This window comes from Brienomyrus brachyistius, chromosome 19 (genome assembly GCF_023856365.1).
Source record: "Brienomyrus brachyistius isolate T26 chromosome 19, BBRACH_0.4, whole genome shotgun sequence".
Taxonomy (NCBI): Eukaryota; Metazoa; Chordata; class Actinopteri; order Osteoglossiformes; family Mormyridae; genus Brienomyrus; species Brienomyrus brachyistius.
In genome coordinates this window covers 4,085,005-4,112,067 of record NC_064551.1, presented here as the reverse complement: position 1 = coordinate 4,112,067, position 27,063 = coordinate 4,085,005, and the positions used below count along the sequence as shown (strand labels likewise).

Genomic DNA, 27,063 nt, shown 5'->3' with positions numbered 1-27,063 from the left:
TCAGTATGTCTCGTTAAAACACAGTAGTGATGATACATCATTGTTAAGAATTTCTACCACGTTCCTGTGTTGTGACTGTATTCTCAGTGAACCAGGACCTTTCTGTTCATAATCAACACAGCTCCCACTTTCCATGGCAACACAGTCACCTTCAGACCTGTGGAGAGATGCTGGAGAAACACAAAATCCTTTTGAGAAAAATCTGAACAATCAGTCTACTTTGCATGTCTCTCCTGTTCAGTCTATAAATTTATATTGGCATAAACAGGCAGACATTATCACAAAACACAAACTGGACATAAAAGTTACAAATTTGCAAAATAAAACAACTGGCTTCTACTTCCTTTGTCGATATGCTGAGTCATGTTGTATATCACACAGATAATCATGGCAGGCACTTGTTCCCATGCCAGCTATATGCAAATATATTTATATTTGATGAAAGAAAAATTCCCATCTGCATATTGCGTGTCCTGCTGTAATAGGTTTGCTTGTCTCAAAGGGGATGTTCAAGTATATAAATAAAGTTCTTTCCAGAAGAAAAACACTGAGCATGTTCAAGAGATGCAAGACACATCATCTTTAAGAAAACATCTCTGCATTCATCATCCATAACTGCTTATCCAGTAGAGGGTTGCAGTGTTTGCTTGGAGCCAACCCAGGAAGCCGAGGGAACAAGGCAGAGATACACCCTGGAAAGGACGCCAGCCAGTTGCAGGGCCTTATAAGACAACAGCACTATGCTGTTTTATTTTGTTGTTGCTTTGTGACAGAGAAATGAACATTTCACTAGAACTGGAAACATACCAATACTGCTATCCAGCAGCTAATGGGACGTGTGTTAAAAATAGCTACTCTGGATTTGCCAGGTTTGCCTTGTACATGTTTTTTGCGTCGGGGATGACCATGACCATCACGGGGAACCTGGTGGTCATCATCTCCATCGCGCACTTCAAGCAGCTGCACACACCGACCAACATGCTGGTGATGTCACTGGCTCTGGCCGACCTGCTTCTGGGGGCCGTCGTGATGCCCTTCAGCATGATCAGATCGGTGGAGGGCTGCTGGTACTTTGGAGATACTTTCTGCTCGTTGCACTCCACTGTTGACTTGTTCCTCTCATGTGTTTCAGTCTTTCACCTGATTTCCATTGCAGTTGATCGATACCAGGCGGTTTGCAATCCTCTGCGGTACCATAACACAGTGACCATTCCTGTGGCTTGGCTGATGGTAGCGTTGAGTTGGGCTGCAGCTGCTTCTTACTCCTACAGTCTCCTTTACTCCATGGGCAGTGTGATGGGCCTAGATGAATACATCACTTCCATAAATTGCTTGGGGAGTTGCATCCTTTTATTTAATGCACAGTGGAGCACCCCAAACACTCTGATTGGGTTTTTCCTGCCATGTTCGGTAATGATTGGCCTTTATGCTAAAATATTTCTGGTAGCCAGACAACACGTCAGGCAGCTTGGAGGTTCAAGTCAGCAGCCATGTTTTAAACAAAAAAATGGGAAGAGGACAACTCACAACTCAGAGCAAAAGGCTGCAAAGACCCTTGGCATTGTTATAGGTGCCTTCATACTCTGCTGGATGCCTTTCTTTGTCATCTCTATACTCGACCCCTATATTGACTTTGCAACTCCTCCTGTTCTTTATGAAGGGTTTTTCTGGCTGGGTTATTTTAATTCTGCGTTAAATCCTATAATCTACGGACTGTTTTATCCGTGGTTTCAAAGGTCGTTGAAACTCATTATATCTTTAAAGATTTTTGCTGCACATTCCTCAAATACAAAGGTTTTCCCTGAAAGTTGATTTTTCATAGATTCACCACATAACTCAGTCTCATATTACCATAAAAACACACATCATGTACTTAATGACCTGTTTAAAAAAAGCAGAAATAGTTGTTTGATTTTTTTAATAAAATTTTTTGCATTTGAACTCTTAATTTGTTTTTGAAAATTTTACACAATAAGGTGAAGTCAGTCTTATCTTTCAAGCACTCCAAAAAATATTTGTTAATCGAATTCCGTGTTATGCACCTTAACAATAATTTTAAATTTTTCCTGCACTCTAAAGTGCACAGACTGTCACTTAGCTAAGTGCCACTACGCTGAGCCTAAATTAACATAGAAAACAAAGCGAATCCCCAGCACTGAGGAAGTCACACTAGAGGCCTACAGTGATAAAAATAGCAGACTAATGGATTATTTAACATTTCATTGGCGTAAACCGAGAATTCCAAGTCAGCATTTAGTGGAATTCAAGGGTTGGAAAGTTACACCCATGATGTCGTGGTTCCCTGTCAGTCCTTCACCTACATCACCTGGCCCCTGTTTTTCTCAGTTTGTTTTTCATAAGTCTCTTAATAAATGAAAACTACAGTCAGATTTCATGTTTTACCTTCGCTTGGCCTTCAGACCTTCAGTACCACGAGCTTCTCTAACAGCTCATCCCCCATGAAGGATGTACACAGAGAAACTCCCCACACTCATTTCTGCCTCTCTGCACCTGGTCCTACCTTCCCTGCTCTCAGCACATGCAAGAGGTCAGGCTGTAGCATCACCTGCGCTCTGTGTAATCTCTGTATTGCCACCTTTGATTGGGAGGCAGCTTGCTGCTAACTGGGCCCTTTGCTTCTGACGTTTACATCACGCTTAGGTAATACAGCAGCCCCCCCCCCCCAGGACTGGAGTGAGGTCGTCTCAGCATATTAATCACACACTCGGTCTTTCTTCCTCTAAACAGTCACAGTGGGAATCGTAGAGCGAAAGATAAAACGTCCATAGTATTTGCTGACTTCTAATGTTACCCAGTCAGATCCTATGAAATGTACCTTAACCATCTTCCTGGTGTCATAAAAGGTTTGAAATTAAAACAGAGAAAATGAATTCGTAATGAAGTACTTTAGCGTATCTTTAGCTTCTGCAGTTTTATTCCGACTTCACAAATTAGATCAGAAATGTTACAGGCTAACCTGAACCTGGCAACCCGGCTTGTTGTTCGCATAATCTGGTAACATGTCAGCAGTACGACTCATATATGTTTATATCACATATTTATTTAGAATATTGTGTTTAATCAGAAAAGAAAATATCCTGCTTTGATCTGTATGTTATTCGTTATCTCATAATGAGCAAAATGGTTTGTGGTGGTATGATTACTGTAGTATGATTACTCTGCCAGCCAGGGCTCTGATGGTATGGTATGATTACTGTGGTATGATTACTGTGGTATGATTACTCTCCCTGATAGGGCACGCATGGTATGAGTACAATATTAAAGACCATTGTTGTCACACCACAATGAAACGTGTCCTCTGCATTTAAGGCATATGTGACATAAGAGGCAGCAGCTAATTCAGCCCCCAGGAATCAATACTTGGGGATGGTACCTTGCTCAGAATACCACAGTGGTACCCTGCTGGTCAGGGGTTCAAACCAGCAATATTTCAATTACAAGAGCACTTCCCTAACCATCAGGCCACCACTGTCCCAGTCATACAGTGGTATGATTACTCTGCTAGCCAATCCTGACTGGGAATAAAAATCAGCCCTAAACATTGGGGTCCCCCATGATAAATTTTGCAAGCCCACATACCCACTGGTCCATCAGGAAAATACCCAGTATGCCAGACGGCCTGTCCAGCTCTGCTCCCAGTCGTGGTCTCAGGTTCCGAACCCGCTAAGCTGCACTCTGCACTCGGATAACTGGCATCCCTGTATTGCCAGCAGTGCATGACTGTGTATGTGCCCTGTAATGAACTCACATCCCGCCCAGAGTGTACCCCAGCCTTGTGCATGCGCTGCCTGCGATAGGCTCCAGGCCCCTGGTGACCCTGACCAGGAGTGTGGAAGATAGATCAATGAATATTTAGCTCCCCCTACTGGCTAATGATTAATTTTCACAATTTGTTATTCCTATTCTCAGCATTAAGTACATTTTTTTTTTTATAAAACGTGACTTTATGATACACTACCTTTTATAATATATATCTTATAACCAACATTTACTTTGAAATGTAATTGTTTCTCTATATGTTCTGATCAGAATGTCTTCTTACACCAGTGTAGAACCAAACCTCTGATGGTAAGAATTTCTCTCAGGTTCCTGTGTTTTGACTGTATTCTCACTTTCCCAGGACCTTCTTGTCCATATTCAATATTTAGTTGTTTCCCTGTGGTGACACGGTCACCTTCAGATCGGTGGGTAGAAGCTGATAAAACTCTTTGAGAAAACTCTGAACAATCAGTCTGTTTTGCATGTCTCTCCTGCTCAGTCTATCAGTTTATTGGCAGATATATAGACATTAACAGCAAACACAGACTCTGAATGTAAGGCACACAAATTAAACTCATCTCTCATAAATGAAACAACTGGCTTCTATTTCCTTTGTCGATATGCTGAGTCATGCTGTATATCACACAGATAATCATGGCAGGCACTTGTTCCCATGCCAACTATATGCAAATATATTTATATTAGATGAAAAGAAAAATTCCCATCTGCATATTGCGTGTCCTGCTGTAATAGGTTTGCTTGTCTCAAAGGGGATGTTCAAGTACATAAATAAAGTTCTTTCCAAAAGGAAAACACTGAGCATTTTCAAAAGATGCAAAACACATCACCTTTAAGAAAACATCTCTGCATTCATCATCCATAACTGCTTATCCAGTAAAAGGTTGCAGTGTTTGCTTGGAGCCAACCCAGGAAGCCCAAGGCACAAGGCAGAGATACACCCTGGAAAGGACGCCAGCCAGTTCCAGGGCCTTATAAGACAACAGCTCTATGCTGTTTTATTTTGTTGTTGCTTTGTGACAGAGAAATGAACATTTCACTAGAACTGGAAACATACCAGTACTGCTATCCAGCAGCTAATGGGACGTGTGTTAAAAGTGGCTACTCTGGATTTGCCAGGTTTGCCTTGTGCATGTTTTTTGCATCGGGGATAACCATGACCATCACGGGGAACCTGGTGGTCATCATCTCCATCGCGCACTTCAAGCAGCTGCACACACCGACCAACATGCTGGTGATGTCACTGGCCCTGGCCGACCTGCTTCTGGGGGCCGTCGTGATGCCCTTCAGCATGATCAGATCGGTGGAGGGCTGCTGGTACTTTGGAGATACTTTCTGCTCGTTGCACTCCACTGTTGACATGATCATTACAGCTGCTTCAGTCTTTCACCTGATTTCCATTGCAGTTGATCGATACCAGGCAGTTTGCAATCCTCTGCGGTACCATAACACAGTGACCATTCCTGTGGCTTGGCTGATGGTAACGTTGAGTTGGGCTGCAGCTGCTTCTTACTCTTGCGCTCTCCTTTATTCTAAGGCTAATGTGATGGGCCTAGATGAATACATCACTTCCATTAATTGCTTGGGGAGTTGCATCCTTCTGTTCAATGCACTGTGGGGTACCCTACACACTCTGGTTGGGTTTTTCCTGCCATGTTCGGTAATGATTGGCCTTTATGGTAAAATATTTCTGGTAGCCAGACAACATGTCAGGCAGCTTGGAGGTACAAGTCAGCAGCCATGTTTTACAGAGGGACATGGCAACAGGAAATCTCACAGCTCAGAGCGAAAGGCTGCAAAGACCCTTGGCATTGTTGTAGGTGCCTTCATACTCTGCTGGATGCCTTTCTTTGTCATCTCTATAATCGACCCCTATATTGACTTTGCAACTCCTCCTGTTCTTTATGAAGGGTTTTTCTGGCTGGGTTATTTTAATTCCGCATTAAATCCTATTATCTACGGACTGTTTTATCCGTGGTTTCAAAGGTCATTGAAACTCATTATATCTTTAAAGATTTTTGCTGCACATTCTTCAAATACAAAAGTTTTCCGTGAAAGTTGAGTTTTCATAGATTCACCACATAATTCAGTTTCATATTACCATAAAAACACACATCATGTACTTAATGTCCTGTATTAAAAAAGCAGAAATAGCTGTTTGATTTTTTATTTTTATTTTTTTTGCATTTTTACTCTGGATTTGTTTTTGAAAACTTTACACAATAAAGTGAAGTGAGTCTTATCTCTCAAGCACTTTGAAAAATATTTGTTATTCGAATTCTGTGTTTTGCACCTTAACAATAATTTTCAATTTTTCCTGCACTCTAAAGTGCACAGACTGTCACTTAGCTAAGAGCCACTAAGCTGAGCCTAAATTAACATAGAAAACAAAGCAAATCACCAGCACTGAAGACATCACACTAGAGGCCTACAGTCATAAAAAGAGCAAACTAATGGATTATTTAATTTTTGATTGCGGTAAACCGAGAATTCCAAGTCAACATTTAGTGTAATTCAAGGGTTGGAAAGTTACACCCATGATGTCGTGGTTCCCTGTCAGTCCTTCACCTACATCACCTGGCCCCTGTTTTTCTCAGTTTGTTTTTTATAAGTCTCTTAATAGATGAAAACTACAGTCAGATTTCATGTTTTACCTTCGCTAGGCCTTCAGACCTTGAGTTCCACAAACTTCTCTAACAGCTCACCCCCCATGAAGGATGTACACAGAGAAACTCCCCACACTCATTTCTGCCTCTCTGCACCTGGTCCTACCTTCCCTGCTCTCAGCACATGCAAGAGGTCAGGCTGTAGCATCACCTGCGCTCTGTGTAATCTCTGTATTGCCACCTTTGATTGGGAGGCAGCTTGCTGCTAACTGGGCCCTTTGCTTCTGATGTTTACATCACGCTTAGGTAATACAGCAGCCCCCCCCCAGGACTGGAGTGGGGCCGTCTCAGCATATTAATCACACACTCAGTCTTTCTACCTCTAAACAGTCACAGTGGGAATCGTAGAGCGAAAGATAAAACATCCATAGTATTTGCTGACTTCTAATGTTACCCAGTCAAATCCTATGAAATGTACCTTAACCATCTTCCTGGTGTCATAAAAGGTATGAAATACATTAAAACACAGAAAATGAAGTAGTAATGAAGTACTTTAGCGTATCTTTAGCTTCTGTGGTTTTATTCTGACTTCACAAATTAGATCAGAAATGTTACAGGCTAAACTGAACCTGGCAACCCGGCTTCTTGTTAATATGATCTGGTAACATGACAGCAGTAAGACTCATATATGTGTATTTCACAGATTTATTTAGAATATTGTTTTTAATCAGAAAAGAAAATATCCTTCTTTGATCTGTATGTTATTCGTTATCTCATAATGAGCAAAATGTTTTGTGGTGGTATGATTACTGTGGTATGATTACTGTGGTATGATTACTCTGCCAGCCAGAGCTCTGATGGTATGAGTACAATATTAAAGACCATTGTTGTCACACCACAATGAAACGTGTCCTCTGCATTTAAGGCATATGTGACATAAGAGGCAGCAGCTAATTCAGCCCCCAGGAAGCAATACTTGGGGATGGTACCTTGCTCAGAATACCTCAGTGGTACCCTGCTGGTCAGGGGCTCAAACCAGCAATATTTCAATTACAAGAGCACTTTCCTAACCATCAGCACACCACTGTCCCAGTCATACAGTGGTATGATTACTCTGCTAGCCAGTCCTGACTGGGATTAAAACTCAGCCCTGGACATTGGGGTCCCCCATAATAAATTTTGCCAGCACACATACCCACTGGGCCATCAGGAAAATACCCAGTATGCCAGACAGCCTGTCCAGCTCTGCTCCCAGTCGTGGTCTCAGGTACCGAACCCGCTAAGCTGCACTCTGCACTCGGATAACTGGCATCCCTGTATTGCCAGCAGTGCATGACTGTGTATGTGCCCTGTAATGAACTCACATCCCGCCCAGAGTGTACCCCAGCCTTGTGCATGCGCTGCCTGCGATAGGCTCCAGGCCCCTGGTGACCCTGACCAGGAGTGTGGAAGATAGATGAATTATTATTTATCGCCCCCTACTGGCTACTGAGTAATACTATATTGTCAAAACCTAATTTTAATAGTACATGACTTTCAAGTATGCTAACTTTTATAATAAATATTGCTTAACCAACATATAATTTGATATGTAATTGATTTTTTTTTATTGTCCTGTATTCTGATCAGTATGTCTCGTTAAAACACAGTAGTGATGATACATCATTGTTAAGAATTTCTGCCACGTTCCTGTGTTGTGACTGTATTGTCAGTGAACCAGGACCTTTCTGTTCATAATCAACACAGCTGCCACTTTCCATGGCAACACAGTCACCTTCAGACCTGTGGAGAGATGCTGAAGAAACACAAAATGCTTTTGACAAAACTTTTGACAATCAGTCTACTTTACATGTCTCTCCTGTTCAGTTTATGAATTTATACTGGCATGAACACGCAGACATTATCACAAAACACAAACTGGACATAAAAATTACAAATTCACAAAACAAAACAACTGGCTTCTACTTCCTTTGTCGATATGCTGAGTCATGCTGTATATCACACAGATAATCATGGCAGGCACTTGTTCCCATGCCAACTATATGCAAATATATTTATATTAGATGAAAAGAAAAATTCCCATCTGCATATTGCGTGTCCTGCTGTAATAGGTTTGCTTGTCTCAAAGGGGATGTTCAAGTATATAAATAAAGTTCTTTCCAAAAGAAAAACACTGAGCATGTTCAAAAGACGCAAGACACATCACCTTTAAGAAAACATCTCTGCATTCATCATCCATAACTGCTTATCCAGTAGAGGGTTGCAGTGTTTGCTTGGAGCCAAGCCAGGAAGCCCAGGACACAAGGCAGAGATACACCCTGGAAAGGACGCCAGCCAGTTGCAGGGCCTTATAAGACAACAGCACTATGCTGTTTTATTTTGCTGTTGCTTTGTGACAGAGAAATGAACATTTCACTAGAACTGGAAACATACCAGTACTGCTATCCAGCAGCTAATGGGACGTGTGTTAAAAGTGGCTACTCTGGATTTGCCAGGTTTGCCTTGTACATGTTTTTTCTGTCAGGGATGACCGTGACCATCACGGGAAACCTGGTGATCATCATCTCCATCGCGCACTTCAAGCAGCTGCACACACCGACCAACATGCTGGTGATGTCACTGGCCCTGGCCGACCTGCTTCTGGGGGCCGTCGTGATGCCCTTCAGCATGATCAGATCGGTGGAGGGCTGCTGGTACTTTGGAGATACTTTCTGCTCGTTGCACTCCACTTTCTACATGTTCCTCACATCCGTGTCAATCTTTCATCTGATTTCCATTGCGGTTGATCGATACCAGGCAGTTTGCAATCCTCTGCGGTACCATAACACAGTGACCATTCCTGTGGCTTGGCTGATGGTAGCGTTGAGTTGGGCTGCAGCTGCTTCTTACTCCTACAGTCTCCTTTATTCTAAGGCTAATGTGATGGGCCTAGATGAATACATCACTTCCATTAATTGCTTGGGGAGTTGCACTTTTCTGTTCAATACGCTGTGGAGTACCCTAGACTCTCTGATTGGATTTTTCCTACCATGTTCAGTAATGATTGGCCTTTACGTTAAAATATTTCTGGTAGCCAGACAACACATCAGGCAGCTTGGAGGTACAAGTCAGCAGCCATGTTTTACAGAGGGACATGGCAACAGGAAATCTCACAGCTCAGAGCGAAAGGCTGCAAAGACCCTTGGCATTGTTGTAGGTGGCTTCATACTCTGCTGGATGCCTTTGTTTCTCAATTCCACGCTCAACCCCTATACCGACTTTGCAACTCCTCCTGTTCTTTATGAAGGTTTTGTCTGGCTGGGTTATTTTAATTCCACGTTAAATCCTATAATCTAAGGACTGTTTTATCCGTGGTTTCAAAGGTCATTGAAACTCATTATATCTTTAAAGATTTTTGCTGCACATTCTTCAAATACAAAAGTTTTCCGTGAAAGTTGAGTTTTCATAGATTCACCACATAATTCAGTTTCATATTACCATAAAAACATACATCATGTACTGAATGTCCTGTATTAAAAAAGCAGAAATAGCTGTTTGATTTTTTATTTTTATTTTTTTTGCATTTTTATTCTGGATTTGTTTTTGAAAACTTTACACAATAAGGTGAAGTGACTCTTATCTCTCAAGCACTTTGAAAAATATTTGTTAATCGAATTCTGTGTTTTGCACCTTAACAATAATTTTAAATTTTTCCTGCACTCTAAAGTGCACAGACTGTCACTTAGCTAAGAGCCACTAAGCTGAGCCTAAATTAACATAGAAAACAAAGCAAATCACCAGCACTGAAGACATCACACAAGAGGCCTACAGTCATAAAAAGAGCAAACTAATGGATTATTTAATTTTTGATTGCAGTAAACCGAGAATTCCAAGTCAACATTTAGTGTAATTCAAGGGTTGGAAAGTTACACCCATGATGTCGTGGTTCCCTGTCAGTCCTTCACCTACATCACCTGGCCCCTGTTTTTCTCAGTTTGTTTTTCATAAGTCTCTTAATAGATGAAAACTACAGTCAGATTTCATGTTTTACCTTCGCTAGGCCTTCAGACCTTGAGTTCCACAAACTTCTCTAACAGCTCACCCCCCATGAAGGATGTACACAGAGAAACTCCCCACACCCATTTCTGCCTCTCTGCACCTGATCCTACCTTCCCTGCTCTCAGCACATGCAAGAGGTCAGGCTGTAGCATCACCTGCGCTCTGTGTAATCTCTGTATTGCCACCTTTGATTGGGAGGCAGCTTGCTGCTAACTGGGCCCTTTGCTTCTGACGTTTACATCACGCTTAGGTAATACAGCAGCCCCCCCAGGACTGGAGTGGGGCCGTCTCAGCACATTAATCACACACTCAGTCTTTCTACCTCTAAACAGTCACAGTGGGAATCGTAGAGCGAAAGATAAAACATCCATAGTATTTGCTGACTTCTAATGTTACCCAGTCAAATCCTATGAAATGTACCTCAACCATCTTCCTGGTGTCATAAAAGGTATGAAATACATTAAAACACAGAAAATGAAGTAGTAATGAAGTACTTTAGCGTATCTTTAGCTTCTGTGGTTTTATTCTGACTTCACAAATTAGATCAGAAATGTTACAGGCTAAACTGAACCTGGCAACCCGGCTTCTTGTTAATATGATCTGGTAACATGACAGCAGTAAGACTCATATATGTGTATTTCACAGATTTATTTAGAATATTGTTTTTAATCAGAAAAGAAAATATCCTTCTTTGATCTGTATGTTATTCGTTATCTCATAATGAGCAAAATGTTTTGTGGTGGTATGATTACTGTGGTATGATTACTGTGGTATGATTACTCTGCCAGCCAGAGCTCTGATGGTATGAGTACAATATTAAAGACCATTGTTGTCACACCACAATGAAACGTGTCCTCTGCATTTAAGGCATATGTGACATAAGAGGCAGCAGCTAATTCAGCCCCCAGGAAGCAATACTTGGGGATGGTACCTTGCTCAGAATACCTCAGTGGTACCCTGCTGGTCAGGGGCTCAAACCAGCAATATTTCAATTACAAGAGCACTTTCCTAACCATCAGCACACCACTGTCCCAGTCATACAGTGGTATGATTACTCTGCTAGCCAGTCCTGACTGGGATTAAAACTCAGCCCTGGACATTGGGGTCCCCCATAATAAATTTTGCCAGCACACATACCCACTGGGCCATCAGGAAAATACCCAGTATGCCAGACAGACTGTCCAGCTCTGCTCCCAGTCGTGGTCTCAGGTTCCGAACCCGCTAAGCTGCACTCTGCACTCGGATAACTGGCATCCCTGTATTGCCAGCAGTGCATGACTGTGTATGTGCCCTGTAATGAACTCACATCCCGCCCAGAGTGTACCCCAGCCTTGTGCATGCGCTGCCTGCGATAGGCTCCAGGCCCCTGGTGACCCTGACCAGGAGTGTGGAAGATAGATGAATTATTATTTATCGCCCCCTACTGGCTACTGAGTAATACTATATTGTCAAAACCTAATTTTAATAGTACATGACTTTCAAGTATGCTAACTTTTATAATAAATATTGCTTAACCAACATATAATTTGATATGTAATTGATTTTTTTTTATTGTCCTGTATTCTGATCAGTATGTCTCGTTAAAACACAGTAGTGATGATACATCATTGTTAAGAATTTCTGCCACGTTCCTGTGTTGTGACTGTATTGTCAGTGAACCAGGACCTTTCTGTTCATAATCAACACAGCTGCCACTTTCCATGGCAACACAGTGACCTTCAGACCTGTGGAGAGATGCTGAAGAAACACAAAATGCTTTTGACAAAACTTTTGACAATCAGTCTACTTTACATGTCTCTCCTGTTCAGTTTATGAATTTATACTGGCATGAACACGCAGACATTATCACAAAACACAAACTGGACATAAAAATTACAAATTCACAAAACAAAACAACTGGCTTCTACTTCCTTTGTCGATATGCTGAGTCATGCTGTATATCACACAGATAATCATGGCAGGCACTTGTTCCCATGCCAACTATATGCAAATATATTTATATTAGATGAAAAGAAAAATTCCCATCTGCATATTGCGTGTCCTGCTGTAATAGGTTTGCTTGTCTCAAAGGGGATGTTCAAGTATATAAATAAAGTTCTTTCCAAAAGAAAAACACTGAGCATGTTCAAAAGACGCAAGACACATCACCTTTAAGAAAACATCTCTGCATTCATCATCCATAACTGCTTATCCAGTAGAGGGTTGCAGTGGTTGCTTGGAGCCAACCCAGGAAGCCCAGGACACAAGGCAGAGATACACCCTGGAAAGGACGCCAGCCAGTTGCAGGGCCTAATAAGACAACAGCACTATGCTGTTTTATTTTGCTGTTGCTTTGTGACAGAGAAATGAACATTTCACTAGAACTGGAAACATACCAGTACTGCTATCCAGCAGCTAATGGGACGTGTGTTAAAAGTGGCTACTCTGGATTTGCCAGGTTTGCCTTGTACATGTTTTTTCTGTCAGGGATGACCGTGACCATCACGGGAAACCTGGTGATCATCATCTCCATCGCGCACTTCAAGCAGCTGCACACACCGACCAACATGCTGGTGATGTCACTGGCCCTGGCCGACCTGCTTCTGGGGGCCGTCGTGATGCCCTTCAGCATGATCAGATCGGTGGAGGGCTGCTGGTACTTTGGAGATACTTTCTGCTCGTTGCACTCCACTTTCTACATGTTCCTCACATCCGTGTCAATCTTTCATCTGATTTCCATTGCGGTTGATCGATACCAGGCAGTTTGCAATCCTCTGCGGTACCATAACACAGTGACCATTCCTGTGGCTTGGCTGATGGTAGCGTTGAGTTGGGCTGCAGCTGCTTCTTACTCCTACAGTCTCCTTTATTCTAAGGCTAATGTGATGGGCCTAGATGAATACATCACTTCCATTAATTGCTTGGGGAGTTGCACTTTTCTGTTCAATACGCTGTGGAGTACCCTAGACTCTCTGATTGGATTTTTCCTACCATGTTCAGTAATGATTGGCCTTTACGTTAAAATATTTCTGGTAGCCAGACAACACATCAGGCAGCTTGGAGGTACAAGTCAGCAGCCATGTTTTACAGAGGGACATGGCAACAGGAAATCTCACAGCTCAGAGCGAAAGGCTGCAAAGACCCTTGGCATTGTTGTAGGTGGCTTCATACTCTGCTGGATGCCTTTGTTTCTCAATTCCACGCTCAACCCCTATACCGACTTTGCAACTCCTCCTGTTCTTTATGAAGGTTTTGTCTGGCTGGGTTATTTTAATTCCGCGTTAAATCCTATAATCTACGGACTGTTTTATCCGTGGTTTCAAAGGTCATTGAAACTCATTATATCTTTAAAGATTTTTGCTGCACATTCTTCAAATACAAAAGTTTTCCGTGAAAGTTGAGTTTTCATAGATTCACCACATAATTCAGTTTCATATTACCATAAAAACATACATCATGTACTGAATGTCCTGTATTAAAAAAGCAGAAATAGCTGTTTGATTTTTTATTTTTATTTTTTTTGCATTTTTATTCTGGATTTGTTTTTGAAAACTTTACACAATAAGGTGAAGTGACTCTTATCTCTCAAGCACTTTGAAAAATATTTGTTAATCGAATTCTGTGTTTTGCACCTTAACAATAATTTTAAATTTTTCCTGCACTCTAAAGTGCACAGACTGTCACTTAGCTAAGAGCCACTAAGCTGAGCCTAAATTAACATAGAAAACAAAGCAAATCACCAGCACTGAAGACATCACACAAGAGGCCTACAGTCATAAAAAGAGCAAACTAATGGATTATTTAATTTTTGATTGCAGTAAACCGAGAATTCCAAGTCAACATTTAGTGTAATTCAAGGGTTGGAAAGTTACACCCATGATGTCGTGGTTCCCTATCAGTCCTTCACCTACATCACCTGGCCCCTGTTTTTCTCAGTTTGTTTTTCATAAGTCTCTTAATAGATGAAAACTACAGTCAGATTTCATGTTTTATCTTCGCTAGGCCTTCAGACCTTCAGTACCACGAGCTTCTCTAACAGCTCATCCCCCATGAAGGATGTACACAGAGAAACTCCCCACACTCATTTCTGCCTCTCTGCACCTGGTCCTACCTTCCCTGCTCTCAGCACATGCAAGAGGTCAGGCTGTAGCATCACCTGCGCTCTGTGTAATCTCTGTATTGCCACCTTTGATTGGGAGGCAGCTTGCTGCTAACTGGGCCCTTTGCTTCTGACGTTTACATCACGCTTAGGTAATACAGCAGCCCCCCCCCCCCAGGACTGGAGTGGGGTCGTCTCAGCATATTAATCACACACTCAGTCTTTCTACCTCTAAACAGTCACAGTGGGAATCGTAGAGCGAAAGATAAAACATCCATAGTATTTGCTGACTTCTAATGTTACCCAGTCAAATCCTATGAAATGTACCTCAACCATCTTCCTGGTGTCATAAAAGGTATGAAATACATTAAAACACAGAAAATGAAGTAGTAATGAAGTACTTTAGCGTATCTTTAGCTTCTGTGGTTTTATTCTGACTTCACAAATTAGATCAGAAATGTTACAGGCTAAACTGAACCTGGCAACCCGGCTTCTTGTTCATATAATCTGTTAACATGACAGCAGTAAGACTCATATATGTGTATTTCACAGATTTATTTAGAATGTTGTTTTTAATCAGAAAAGAAAATATCCTTCTTTGATCTGTATGTTATTCGTTATCTCATAATGAGCAAAATGTTTTGTGGTGGTATGATTACTGTGGTATAATTACTGTGGTATGATTACTCTGCCAGCCAGAGCTCTGATGGTATGAGTACAATATTAAAGACCATTGTTGTCACACCACAATGAAACGTGTCCTCTGCATTTCAGGCATATGTGACATAAGAGGTAGCAGCTAATTCAGCCCCCAGGAAGCAATGCTTGGGGATGGTACCTTGCTCAGAATACTTTAGTGATACCTTGCTGGTCAGGGTTTCAAACCAGCAATATTTCAATTACAGGAGCACTTTCCTAACCATCAGCACACCACTGCCCCAGTCATACAGTGGTATGATTACTCTGCTAGACAGTCCTGACTGGGATTAAGAATCGGCCCTGGACATTGGGGTCCCCCATAATAAATTTTGCCAGCACACATACCCACTGGGCCATCAGGAAAATACCCAGTATGCCAGACAGCCTGTCCAGCTCTGCTCCCAGTCATGGTCTCAGGTTCCGAACCCGCTAAGCTGCACTCTGCACTCGGATAACTGGCATCCCTGTATTGCCAGCAGTGCATGACTGTGTATGTGCCCTGTAATGAACTCACATCCCGCCCAGAGTGTACCCCAGCCTTGTGCATGCGCTGCCTGGGATAGGCTCCAGGCCCCTGGTGACCCTGACCAGGAGTGTGGAAGATAGATTAATGATTATTTAGCTCCCCCTACTGGCTACTCAGTAATACTATATTGTGTTCTCCCACTTTATGTGATACATTACTGCTATCACCTGCACTAAGTACTGACTTCTAATCCTAATTATTATCTATATGATTTCATGGTAGGCGACCTATTGTAATAAATATTTCATAACCAAAATTTTATTTCAAATACAATCGTTTCTCTTCATTGAGCTTTGCTGATCAGCATGACAGAATAATATCTTGTTAACACACATTAGGCCCAATATATTCTCTAATGGTAAAAATTTCTGCCATGTTCCTGTGTTGTGACTGTATTCTCAGTGAACCAGGACCTTTCTGTTCATAATCAATATCGTTTGCAGTTCCCTAATGGTAACACAGGCATCTACAGTTGTGTGGAATGATGCTGGAGAAACACAACATACTTTTGACAAAACTCTGAGCAATGAGTCCACTTTGCATGTCTCTCCTGTTCAGTCTTTCTGTTTTTATTATCATTAACTCCAACACACTAACACCTAATATAGACAGGACTTAAGACATAAAAATTAAAGTCATCTCTCAGAAATAAAACAACTGGCTTCTACTTCCTTTGTCGATATGCTGAGTCATGCTGTATATCACACAGATAATCATGGCAGGCACTTGTTCCCATGCCAACTATATGCAAATATATTTATATTAGATGAAAGAAAAATTCCCATCTGCATATTGCGTGTCCTGCTGTAATAGGTTTGCTTGTCTCAAAGGGGATGTTCAAGTATATAAATAAAGTTCTTTCCAAAAGAAAAACACTGAGCATGTTCAAAAGACGCAAGACACATCACCTTTAAGAAAACATCTCTGCATTCATCATCCATAACTGCTTATCCAGTAGAGGGTTGCAGTGGTTACTTGGAGTCAACCCAGGAAGCCCAGGGCACAAGGCAGAGATACACCCTGGAAAGGACGCCAGCCAGTTGCAGGGCCTTATAAGACAACAGCACTATGCTGTTTTATTTTGTTGTTGCTTTGTGACAGAGAAATGAACATTTCACTAGAACTGGAAACATACCAGTACTGCTATCCAGCAGCTAATGGGATGTGTGTTAAAAGCAGCTACTCTGGATTTGCCAGGTTTGCCTTGTACATGTTTTTTGCGTCGGGGATGACCGTGACCATCACAGGGAACCTGGTGGTCATCATCTCCATCGCGCACTTCAAGCAGCTGCACACACCGACCAACATGCTGGTGATGTCACTGGCCCTGGCCGACCTGCTTCTGGGGGCCGTCGTGATGCCCTTCAGCATGATCAGATCGGTGGAGGGCTGCTGGTACTTTGGAGATACTTTCTGCTTGTTACACACCACTGTTGACATGATCCTTACAGCTGCTTCAATCTTTCACCTGATTTCCATTGCGGTTGATCGATACCAGGCAGTTTGCAATCCTCTGCGGTACCATAACACAGTGACCATTCCTGTGGCTTGGCTGATGGTAGCGCTGAGTTGGGCTGCAGCTTCTTCCTACTGCTGCAGTCTCCTTTACTCTAAGGGCAGTGTGACAGGTCTAGATGAATACATCACTTCCATAAATTGCTTGGGGAGTTGCATCCTTTTATTTAATGCACAGTGGAGCACCCCAAATACTCTGATTGGGTTTTTCCTGCCATGTTCGGTAATGATTGGCCTTTATGCTAAAATATTTCTGGTAGCCAGACAACATGTCAGGCAGCTTGGAGGTACAAGTCAGCAGTCATGTTTTAAACAAAAAAGTGGGAAGAGGACAACTCACAACTCAGAGCGAAAGGCTGCAAAGACCCTTGGCATTGTTGTAGGTGCCTTCATACTCTGCTGGATGCCTTTCTTTGTCACCTCTATACTCGACCCCTATATTAACTTTGCAACTCCTCCTGTTCTTTATGAAGGGTTTTTCTGGCTGGGTTATTTTAATTCTGCGTTAAATCCTATAATCTACGGACTGTTTTATCCGTGGTTTCAAAGGTCATTGAAACTCATTATATCTTTAAAGATTTTTGCTGCACATTCTTCAAATACAAAGGTTTTCCCTGAAAATTGATTTTTCATAGATTCACCACATATTTCAGTCTCATATTACCATAAAAACATACATCATGTACTGAATGTCCTGTTTAAAAAAAACAGAAATAGCTGTTTGATTTTTTTATTTTTTGCATTTTTACTCTGGATTTGTTTTTGAAAACTTTACACAATACAGTGAAGTGAGTCTTATCTCTCAAGCACTCCGAAAAATATTTGTTAATCAAATTCTGTGTTATGCACCTTAACAATAATTTTCAATTTTTCCTGCACTCTAAAGTGTACAGACTGTCACTTAGCTAAGAGCCACTACGCTAAGCCTAAATTAACATAGAAAACAAAGCAAATCCCCAGCACTGAAGATGTCACACAAGAGGCCTACAGTCATAAAAAGAGCAAAATAATGGATTATTTAATTTTTGATTGCAGTAAACCGAGAATTCCAAGTCAACATTTAGTAAAATACAAGGGTTGGAAAGTTACACCCATGATGTTGTGGTTCCCTGTCAGTCCTTCACCTACATCACCTGGCCCCTGTTTTTCTCAGTTTGTTTTTCATAAGTCTCTTAATAGATGAAAACTACAGTCAGATTTCATGTTTTACCTTCGCTAGGCCTTCAGACCTTCAGTACCACGAGCTTCTCTAACAGCTCACACCCTATGAAGGATGTACACAGAGAAACTCCCCACACCCATTTCTGCCTCTCTGCACCTGATCCTACCTTCCCTGCTCTCAGCACATGCAAGAGGTCAGGCTGTAGCATCACCTGCGCTCTGTGTAATCTCTGTATTGCCACCTTTGATTGGGAGGCAGCTTGCTGCTAACTGGGCCCTTTGCTTCTGACGTTTACATCACGCTTAGGTAATACAGCAGCCCCCCCAGGACTGGAGAGGGGCCGTCTCAGCACAGTAATCAAACACTCGGTCTTTATTCCTCTAAACAGTCACAGTGGGAATCATAGAGCGAAAGATAAAACATCCATAGTATTTGCTGACTTCTAACGTTACCCAGTCAGATCCTATGAAATGTACTTTAACCATCTTCCTGGTGTTATAAAAGGTATGAAATACATTACAACACAGAAAATGAAGTAGTAATGAAGTACTTTAGCGTATCTTCAGCTTCTGTGGTTTTATTCCGACTTCACACATCAAATCAGAAATATTACAGGCTAAACTGAACCTGGCAACCCGGCTTCTTGTTCATATAATCTGTTAACATGACAGCAGTAAGACTCATATATGTGTATTTAACATGTTTATCTGGAATATTATGTTTAATCAGAAAAGAAACCAAAGAAGTAATGTTGTCCTTCTCAAAAAGAGAAAACTACTAAATCACTGAGGTTTCACTCTACTGTAAATATCCTTCTTTGATCTGTATGTTACTTGTTATCTCATAATGAGCAAAATGGTTTGTGGTGGTATGATTACTGTGGTATGATTACTCAGCCAGCCAGTGCTCTGATATGAATGGTAAATGGACTGCATTTATATAGCGCTTTTCTACTCCTAGGAGTACTCAAAGCGCTTTACATTTCATGCCTCACATTCACCCATCCACACACTCATTCACACACCGGTGGCGGAGGCTGCCATGCAAGGTGCCAACCTGCTCACCGGGAGCAATTTGGGGTTCAGTGTCTTGCTCCAGGACACTTTGATGGGGTCAGGAGGAACCAGGGCTCGAACCTGCAACCCTCCAGTTGCCGAACGAAAGCACTACCTCCTGTGCCATGATCTTCTATGATTACTGTGGTATGATTACTCTGCCAGCCAGGACTCTGATGGTCTGGTATGACTACTGTGGTATGATTACTGTGGTATGATTACTCTGCCAGCCAGGACTCTGATGGTCTGGTATGATTACTGTGGTATGATTACTCTCCCAGCCAGGGCTCTGACGGTATGAGTACAATATTTAGAAACCATAAAGAAACGTGTCCTCTGCATTTCAGGCATATGTGACATAACAGGCAGCAGCTAATTCAGCCCCCAGGAAGCAATGCTTGGGGACTGTACCTTGCTCAGAATACTTTAGTGATACCTTGCTGGTCAGGGTTTCAAACCAGCAATATTTCAATTACAGGAGCACTTTCCTAACCATCAGCACACCACTGCCCCAGTCATACAGTGGTATGATTACTCTGCTAGACAGTCCTGACTGGGATTAAGAATCGGCCCTGGACATTTGGGGTCCCCCATAATAAATTTTGCCAGCACACATACCCACTGGGCCATCAGGAAAATACCCAGTATGCCAGACGGCCTGTCCAGCTCTGCTCCCAGTCGTGGTCTCAGGTTCCGAACCCGCTAAGCTGCACTCTGCATTCGTATAACTGGCATCCCTGTATTGCCAGCAGTGCATGACTGTGTATGTGCCCTGTAATGAACTCACATCCTGCCCAGAGTGAACCCCAGCCTTGTGCATGCGCTGCCTGCGATAGGCTCCAGGCCCCTGGTGACCCTGACCAGGAGTGTGGAAGATAGATTAATGATTATTTAGCGCCCCCCACTGGCTAATGATTAATTTTCAAAATTTGCTATTCCTATCCACAGTATTTTAAACATAACTTTATAGTATACTGGCATCGCTGTGTTTTATAATAAATATTTTATAACCAAGATTTACTTTGAAATGTACTTCGTTCTCTATATGGTGCCATGTTCTGATCAGAATGTCTTCTTAAACCACAGTAATGGCAATATATTCTGTAATGGTAAGAATTTCTGCCATGTACCTGTGTTGTGACTGTATTCTCAGTGAACCAGAACCTTTCTGTTCATAATCAATATCGTTTGCAGTTCCCTAATGGTAACACAGGCATCTGCAGTTGTGTGGAATGATGCTGGAGAAACACAACATACTTTTGACAAAACTCTGAGCAATGAGTCCATTTTGCATGTCTCTCCTGTTCAGTCTTTCTGTTTTTATTATCATTAACTCCAAAACACTAACACCTAATATAGACAGGACTTAAGACATAAAAATTTAAATCATCTCTCAGAAATAAAACAACTGGCTTCTACTTCCTTTGTCGATATGCTGAGTCATGCTGTATATCACACAGATAATCATGGCAGGCACTTGTTCCCATGCCAACTATATGCAAATATATTTATATTAGATGAAAGAAAATTTCCCTTCTGCATATTGCGTGTCCTGCTGTGATTGGTTTGCTTGTCTCGAAGGGGATGTTCAAGTATATAAATAAAGTTCCTTCCAGAAGAAAAACACTGAGCATGTTCAAAAGATACAAAACACATCACCTTTAAGAAAACATCTCTGCATTCATCATCCATAACTGCTTACCAGTAGAAGGTTGCAGTGTTTGCTTGTAGCCAACCCAGAAAGCCCAGGGCACAAGGCAGAGATACACCCTGGAAAGGACGCCAGCCAGTTGTAGGGCCTTATAAGACAACAGCACTATGCTGTTTAATTTTGCTGTTGCTTTGTGACAGAGAAATGAACATTTCGCTCGAGCTGGAAACATATCAGTACTGCTATCCAGCAGCTAATGGGACGTGTGTTAAAAGCAGCTACTCTGGATTTGCCAGGTTTGCCTTGTATATGATTATTGCATCGGGGATGACCGTGACCATCACAGGGAACCTGGTAGTCATCATCTCCATCGCGCACTTCAAGCAGCTGCACACACCGACCAACATGCTGATGATGTCACTGGCCCTGGCCGACCTGCTTCTGGGGGCCGTCGTGATGCCCTTCAGCATGATCAGATCGGTGGAGGGCTGCTGGTACTTTGGAGATACTTTCTGCTCGTTGCACTCCACTGTTGACATGATCCTTACAGCTGCTTCAATCCTTCACCTGATGTCCATTGCAATCGATCGATACCAGGCAGTTTGCAATCCTCTGCGGTACCATAACACAGTGACCATTCCTGTGGCTTGGCTGATCGTAGCGTTGAGTTGGACTGCAGCTGTTTCTTACTCTTGCGCTCTCCTTTATTCTAAGGCTAATGTGATGGGCCTAGATGAATTCATCACTTCCATTAATTGCTTCGGGAGTTGCATCCTTCTGTTTAATGCACTGTGGGGTACCCTACAAACTCAGATTTGGTTTTTCCTGCCATGTTCAGTAATGATTGGCCTTTATAGTAAAATATTTTTGGTAGCCAGACAACACGTCAGGCAGCTTGGAGGTACAAGTCAGCAGCCATGTTTTACAGAGGGACATGGCAACAGGAAATCTCACAGCTCAGAGCGAAAGGCTGCAAAGACCCTTGGCATTGTTGTAGGTGCCTTCATACTCTGCTGGATGCCTTTTTTTGTCATCTCTATAATTGACCCCTATACTGACTTTGCAACTCCTCCTGTTCTTTATGAAGGGTTTTTCTGGCTGGGTTATTTTAATTCCGCGTTAAATCCTATAATCTACGGACTGTTTTATCCGTGGTTTCAAAGGTCATTGAAACTCATTATATCTTTAAAGATTTTTGCTGCACATTCTTCAAATACAAAGGTTTTCCCTGAAAGTTGATTTTTCATAGATTCACCACATAATTCAGTCTCGTATTACCATAAAAATATACATAATGTTCTTAATGTCCTGTTTAAAAAAAAGCAGAAATAGCTGTTTGCTTTTTTAAATTTAAACCATAAAATTTACATTTTTTTCATTTTAACTCTTAATTTGTTTTTGAAAACATGACACAATACAGTGAAGTGAGTCTTATCTCTCAAGCACTCCGAAAAATGTTTGTTAATGGAATTCTGTGTTATGCACCTTAACAATAATTTTCAATTTTTCCTGCACTCTAAAGTGCACAGACTGTCACTTAGCTAAGTGCCACTAAGCTGAGCCTAAATTAACATAGAAAACAAAGCGAATCCCCAGCACTGAAGACGTCACACAAGAGGCCTATAACCATAAAAAGAGCAGACTAATGGATTATTTAATTTTTGATTGCGGTAAACCGAGAATTCCAAGTCAACATTTAGTGGAATTCAAGGGTTGGAAAGTTACACCCATGATGTCGTGGTTCCCTGTCAGTCCTTCACCTACATCACCTGGCCCCTGTTTTTCTCAGTTTGTTTTTCATAAGTCTCTTAATAGGTGAAAACTACAGTCAGATTTCATGTTTTACCTTCGCTTGGCCTTCAGACCTTGAGTACCACAAGCTTCTCTAATAGCTCACCCCCCATGAAGGATGTACACAGAGAAACTCCCCACACCCATTTCTGCCTCTCTGCACCTGATCCTACCTTCCCTGCTCTCAGCACATGCAAGAGGTCAGGCTGTAGCATCACCTGCGCTCTGTGTAATCTCTGTATTGCCACCTTTGATTGGGAGGCAGCTTGCTGCTAACTGGGCCCTTTCCTTCTGACGTTTACATCACGCTTAGGTAATACAGCAGCCCCCCCAGGACTGGAGTGGGGCCGTCTCAGCACATTAATCAAACATTCAGTCTTTCTTCCTCTAAACAGTCACAGTAGGAATCGTAGAGTGAAAGATAAAACATCCATAGTATTTGCTGACTTCTAATGTTACCCAGTCTGATCCTATGAAATGTACCTTAACCATCTTCCTGGTGTTATAAAAGGTATGAAATACATTAAAACACAGAAAATGAAGTAGCAATGAAGTACTTCAGCGTATCTTCAGGTTCTGTGGTTTTATTCCGACTTCACACATCAAATCAGAAATATTACAGGCTAAACTGAACCTGGCAACCCGGCTTCTTGTTAATATGATCTGGTAACATGACAAAAATAAGACTTTATATTTGACATTTTTATTAAGAATACTGTGATTACAGTGGTATGATTACTCTCCCAGTCAGGCCTCTGATGGTACCGTATGATTGCAGTAGACTGGGCTTAAAAATCAGGAAAATACCCAGTATGCCAGACGGCCTGTCCAGCTCTGCTCCCAGTCGTGGTCTCAGGTTCCGAACCCGCTAAGCTGCACTCTGCACTCGGATAACTGGCATCCCTGTATTGCCAGCAGTGCATGACTGTGTATGTGCCCTGTAATGAACTCACATCCCGCCCAGAGTGTACCCCAGCCTTGTGCATGCGCTGCCTGCGATAGGCTCCAGGCCCCTGGTGACCCTGACCAGGAGTGTGGAAGATAGATTAATGATTATTTATCGCCCCCTACTGGCTACTGAGTAATACTATATTGTCAAAACCTAATTTTAATAGTACATGACTTTCAAGTATGCTAACTTTTATAATAAATATTGCTTAACCAACATATAATTTGATATGTAATTGATTTTTTTTATTGTCCTGTATTCTGATCAGTATGTCTCGTTAAAACACAGTAGTGATGATACATCATTGTTAAGAATTTCTGCCACGTTCCTGTGTTGTGACTGTATTGTCAGTGAACCAGGACCTTTCTGTTCATAATCAACACAGCTGCCACTTTCCATGGCAACACAGTCACCTTCAGACCTGTGGAGAGATGCTGAAGAAACACAAAATGCTTTTGACAAAACTTTTGACAATCAGTCTACTTTACATGTCTCTCCTGTTCAGTTTATGAATTTATACTGGCATGAACACGCAGACATTATCACAAAACACAAACTGGACATAAAAATTACAAATTCACAAAATAAAACAACTGGCTTCTACTTCCTTTGTCGATATGCTGAGTCATGCTGTATATCACACAGATAATCATGGCAGGCACTTGTTCCCATGCCAACTATATGCAAATATATTTATATTAGATGAAAAGAAAAATTCCCATCTGCATATTGCGTGTCCTGCTGTAATAGGTTTGCTTGTCTCAAAGGGGATGTTCAAGTATATAAATAAAGTTCTTTCCAAAAGAAAAACACTGAGCATGTTCAAAAGACGCAAGACACATCACCTTTAAGAAAACATCTCTGCATTCATCATCCATAACTGCTTATCCAGTACAGGGTTGCAGTGGTTGCTTGGAGCCAACCCAGGAAGCCCAGGGCACAAGGCAGAGATACACCCTGGAAAGGACGCCAGCCAGTTGCAGGGCCTTATAAGACAACAGCACTATGCTGTTTTATTTTGCTGTTGCTTTGTGACAGAGAAATGAACATTTCACTAGAACTGGAAACATACCAGTACTGCTATCCAGCAGCTAATGGGACGTGTGTTAAAAGTGGCTACTCTGGATTTGCCAGGTTTGCCTTGTACATGTTTTTTCTGTCAGGGATGACCGTGACCATCACGGGAAACCTGGTGATCATCATCTCCATCGCGCACTTCAAGCAGCTGCACACACCGACCAACATGCTGGTGATGTCACTGGCCCTGGCCGACCTGCTTCTGGGGGCCGTCGTGATGCCCTTCAGCATGAGCAGATCGGTGGAGGGCTGCTGGTACTTTGGAGATACTTTCTGCTCGTTGCACTCCACTTTCTACATGTTCCTCACATCCGTGTCAATCTTTCACCTGATTTCCATTGCGGTTGATCGATACCAGGCAGTTTGCAATCCTCTGCGGTACCATAACACAGTGACCATTCCTGTAGCTTGGCTGATGGTAGCGTTGAGTTGGGCTGCAGCTGCTTCTTACTCCTACAGTCTCCTTTATTCTAAGGCTAATGTGATGGGCCTAGATGAATACATCACTTCCATTAATTGCTTGGGGAGTTGCACTTTTCTGTTCAATACGCTGTGGAGTACCCTAGACTCTCTGATTGGATTTTTCCTACCATGTTCAGTAATGATTGGCCTTTACGTTAAAATATTTCTGGTAGCCAGACAACACGTCAGGCAGCTTGGAGGTACAAGTCAGCAGCCATGTTTTACAGAGGGACATGGCAACAGGAAATATCACAGCTCAGAGCGAAAGGCTGCAAAGACCCTTGGCATTGTTGTAGGTGCCTTCATACTCTGCTGGATGCCTTTCTTTGTCATCTCTATAATCGACCCCTATATTGACTTTGCAACTCCTCCTGTTCTTTATGAAGGGTTTTTCTGGCTGGGTTATTTTAATTCCGCATTAAATCCTATAATCTACGGACTGTTTTATCCGTGGTTTCAAAAGTCATTGAAACTCATTCTATCTTTAAAGATTTTTTCAGTACATTCCTCAGATACAAATGTTTTTTCTGAAAGTTGATAATCATCATATTCGACATTTATACATACATACTGTCATGTTTAAATATGGCAGAAATTGCTGTTAGTTTCTTTCAGTTCTTTTAATTTTTTGAAACATTACATAACAATGTTAGTATGAGTATTATCTTTTAAGCACTCTGAAAACTAATTGTTAATTGAATTCTCTGTTCTACTTACTTAGAAATTAGTATTCAGTTACACCTGCACTCTGAACTGTACTTAATTATTCATAGCACTTCCAGTTATGGCCACATAGGCGAGGAAACAATTCAAACATCTAGCAATGCAAGTGTGAGACATGAGGTCTACCCAGAAAGAGAGCATGTAAATGACTGTGTAAATAATTTTTTGGGTAAGTATTGGATATTTTGAAGAATGCATTTTTACTTACATGTACCAATACTTCTTTATGTTTAAATTATTTATTCAGTTATTTTATGCAGAAATATTTTTGAATTTTGTACTTAGATTAAAAAACTACCCCTTGTAAAATGCACTTGTTTTTATAACATTAAATTATACAATTTAATAGCATTTAGTTTAGCCATCTGATACACATAACAGTCTCTGCAGGCTGGCAGGACTTTTAATCAAACCAATGTCATATTTTCACAAACGTGTCCCCATGATTGATTGTCATTCCTGATAAGTTCTGAATAAATACCCGCTGTCAGAACCCCTACAAATCACCAAAGGGCTTTTTTTGTCATCTTCATGTCCTGTTAGCCCAGATCTCGTCCTCAGGAGCTCCCCCAGTTAAGCCCACGAGGGTGGCCCTCTCTGCCTAGCCTCCTGTCTCTCACTCCCTGTCCACCCTCCGATGTCCCATAGTGTTCTGTCAGGCCCTGCACTTCCAAGAACCCTTAGTCTTCAATTTGCTCCATTGCCTTCCCACCAAGTCCCATTCGTGCCTCAGTCTCTAGGTTCCCCTAATCAACCTTGGTCTTTATCTCAGTTCCCTGGTTGTGTCCCTGATTGGTTTCATCCTGGTATGCATCCTGTCTCCACTTTCCCCAGTCTAGTTGCATTGACCAGACTCATGTTCCATCTATCTGTTCTACTGCACCTTTTGTTTAATGCCTTTCTCCAATCTGTCCTGTTCTGTTTTTACCTGTT

At 41.9% G+C, this 27,063-nt stretch overlaps 5 protein-coding genes and 1 long non-coding RNA gene across 10 annotated transcripts in view; 5 read left to right on the top strand and 1 right to left on the bottom strand.

The window, feature by feature from the left end:
• Positions 1 to 10,705, top strand: part of LOC125714622 (trace amine-associated receptor 13c-like) — a 36,413-nt gene extending 25,708 nt beyond the window's left edge. Inside the window, exon 2 of one of the 3 annotated variants that reach the window (XM_048985368.1) lies at positions 10,580 to 10,705. The gene's annotated coding sequence lies outside the window, so the exon portion shown is untranslated. Of the gene's footprint in view, positions 1 to 2,548; positions 2,653 to 6,597; positions 6,811 to 10,579 lie in introns of those variants that run through there. The other 2 variants (XM_048985366.1, XM_048985369.1) reach the window with 2 other exon arrangements.
• LOC125714626 (trace amine-associated receptor 13c-like) lies at positions 553 to 10,581 on the top strand. 2 transcript variants are annotated; one of them, XM_048985375.1, is made up of 2 exons: positions 553 to 1,736; positions 9,767 to 10,581. In XM_048985375.1, exons 1-2 carry the CDS (start codon positions 778 to 780, stop codon positions 9,840 to 9,842), a joined length of 1,035 nt encoding a protein of 344 aa, XP_048841332.1. In that variant the 5' UTR covers positions 553 to 777; the 3' UTR covers positions 9,843 to 10,581. The 2 variants fall into 2 exon arrangements, with proteins under 2 accessions (XP_048841332.1, XP_048841331.1); XM_048985374.1 differs by lacking the exon at positions 9,767 to 10,581 and adding an exon at positions 5,785 to 6,616.
• On the bottom strand, positions 2,658 to 19,114 carry LOC125714636 (uncharacterized). Its single transcript, XR_007383812.1, has 3 exons — positions 19,050 to 19,114; positions 10,765 to 11,013; positions 2,658 to 2,738 (listed from the first exon to the last, which is right to left on the bottom strand). It is a non-coding gene; the product is annotated as an uncharacterized LOC125714636 (long non-coding RNA).
• LOC125714634 (trace amine-associated receptor 13c-like) lies at positions 7,687 to 9,740 on the top strand. Its single transcript, XM_048985385.1, has one exon. It carries the CDS (start codon positions 8,808 to 8,810, stop codon positions 9,738 to 9,740), a length of 933 nt encoding a protein of 310 aa, XP_048841342.1. The 5' UTR covers positions 7,687 to 8,807.
• LOC125714627 (trace amine-associated receptor 13c-like) lies at positions 12,256 to 24,060 on the top strand. Of its 2 annotated transcripts, none has more exons than XM_048985376.1 (2): positions 12,256 to 13,580; positions 17,644 to 18,359. In XM_048985376.1, exons 1-2 carry the CDS (start codon positions 12,788 to 12,790, stop codon positions 17,883 to 17,885), a joined length of 1,035 nt encoding a protein of 344 aa, XP_048841333.1. In that variant the 5' UTR covers positions 12,256 to 12,787; the 3' UTR covers positions 17,886 to 18,359. The 2 variants fall into 2 exon arrangements, 1 of the variants encoding a protein (XP_048841333.1); XR_007383811.1 differs by lacking the exon at positions 17,644 to 18,359 and adding an exon at positions 23,233 to 24,060 and having other exon boundaries at positions 12,261 to 14,672.
• LOC125714628 (trace amine-associated receptor 13c-like) lies at positions 21,170 to 27,063 on the top strand. The gene is made up of 2 exons (XM_048985377.1): positions 21,170 to 22,125; positions 25,704 to 27,063. The coding sequence occupies exons 1-2, from the start codon at positions 21,333 to 21,335 to the stop codon at positions 25,943 to 25,945; spliced, it is 1,035 nt and encodes a 344-aa protein (XP_048841334.1). The 5' UTR covers positions 21,170 to 21,332; the 3' UTR covers positions 25,946 to 27,063.

Bases quoted from the DNA above. Each gene is read 5' to 3' on its own strand.
- LOC125714626 (XM_048985375.1), top strand. From the start codon at position 778: ATGAACATTTCACTAGAACTGGAAACATACCAATACTGCTATCCAGCA. The intron at 1,737-9,766 runs GTCGTTGAAACT...GTGGTTTCAAAG, and splicing joins TTTTATCCGTGGTTTCAAAG to GTCATTGAAACTCATTATAT.
- LOC125714634 (XM_048985385.1), top strand. From the start codon at position 8,808: ATGAACATTTCACTAGAACTGGAAACATACCAGTACTGCTATCCAGCA.
- LOC125714627 (XM_048985376.1), top strand. From the start codon at position 12,788: ATGAACATTTCACTAGAACTGGAAACATACCAGTACTGCTATCCAGCA. The intron at 13,581-17,643 runs GTGGCTTCATAC...GCATTGTTGTAG, and splicing joins GACCCTTGGCATTGTTGTAG to GTGCCTTCATACTCTGCTGG.
- LOC125714628 (XM_048985377.1), top strand. From the start codon at position 21,333: ATGAACATTTCGCTCGAGCTGGAAACATATCAGTACTGCTATCCAGCA. The intron at 22,126-25,703 runs GTGCCTTCATAC...GCATTGTTGTAG, and splicing joins GACCCTTGGCATTGTTGTAG to GTGCCTTCATACTCTGCTGG.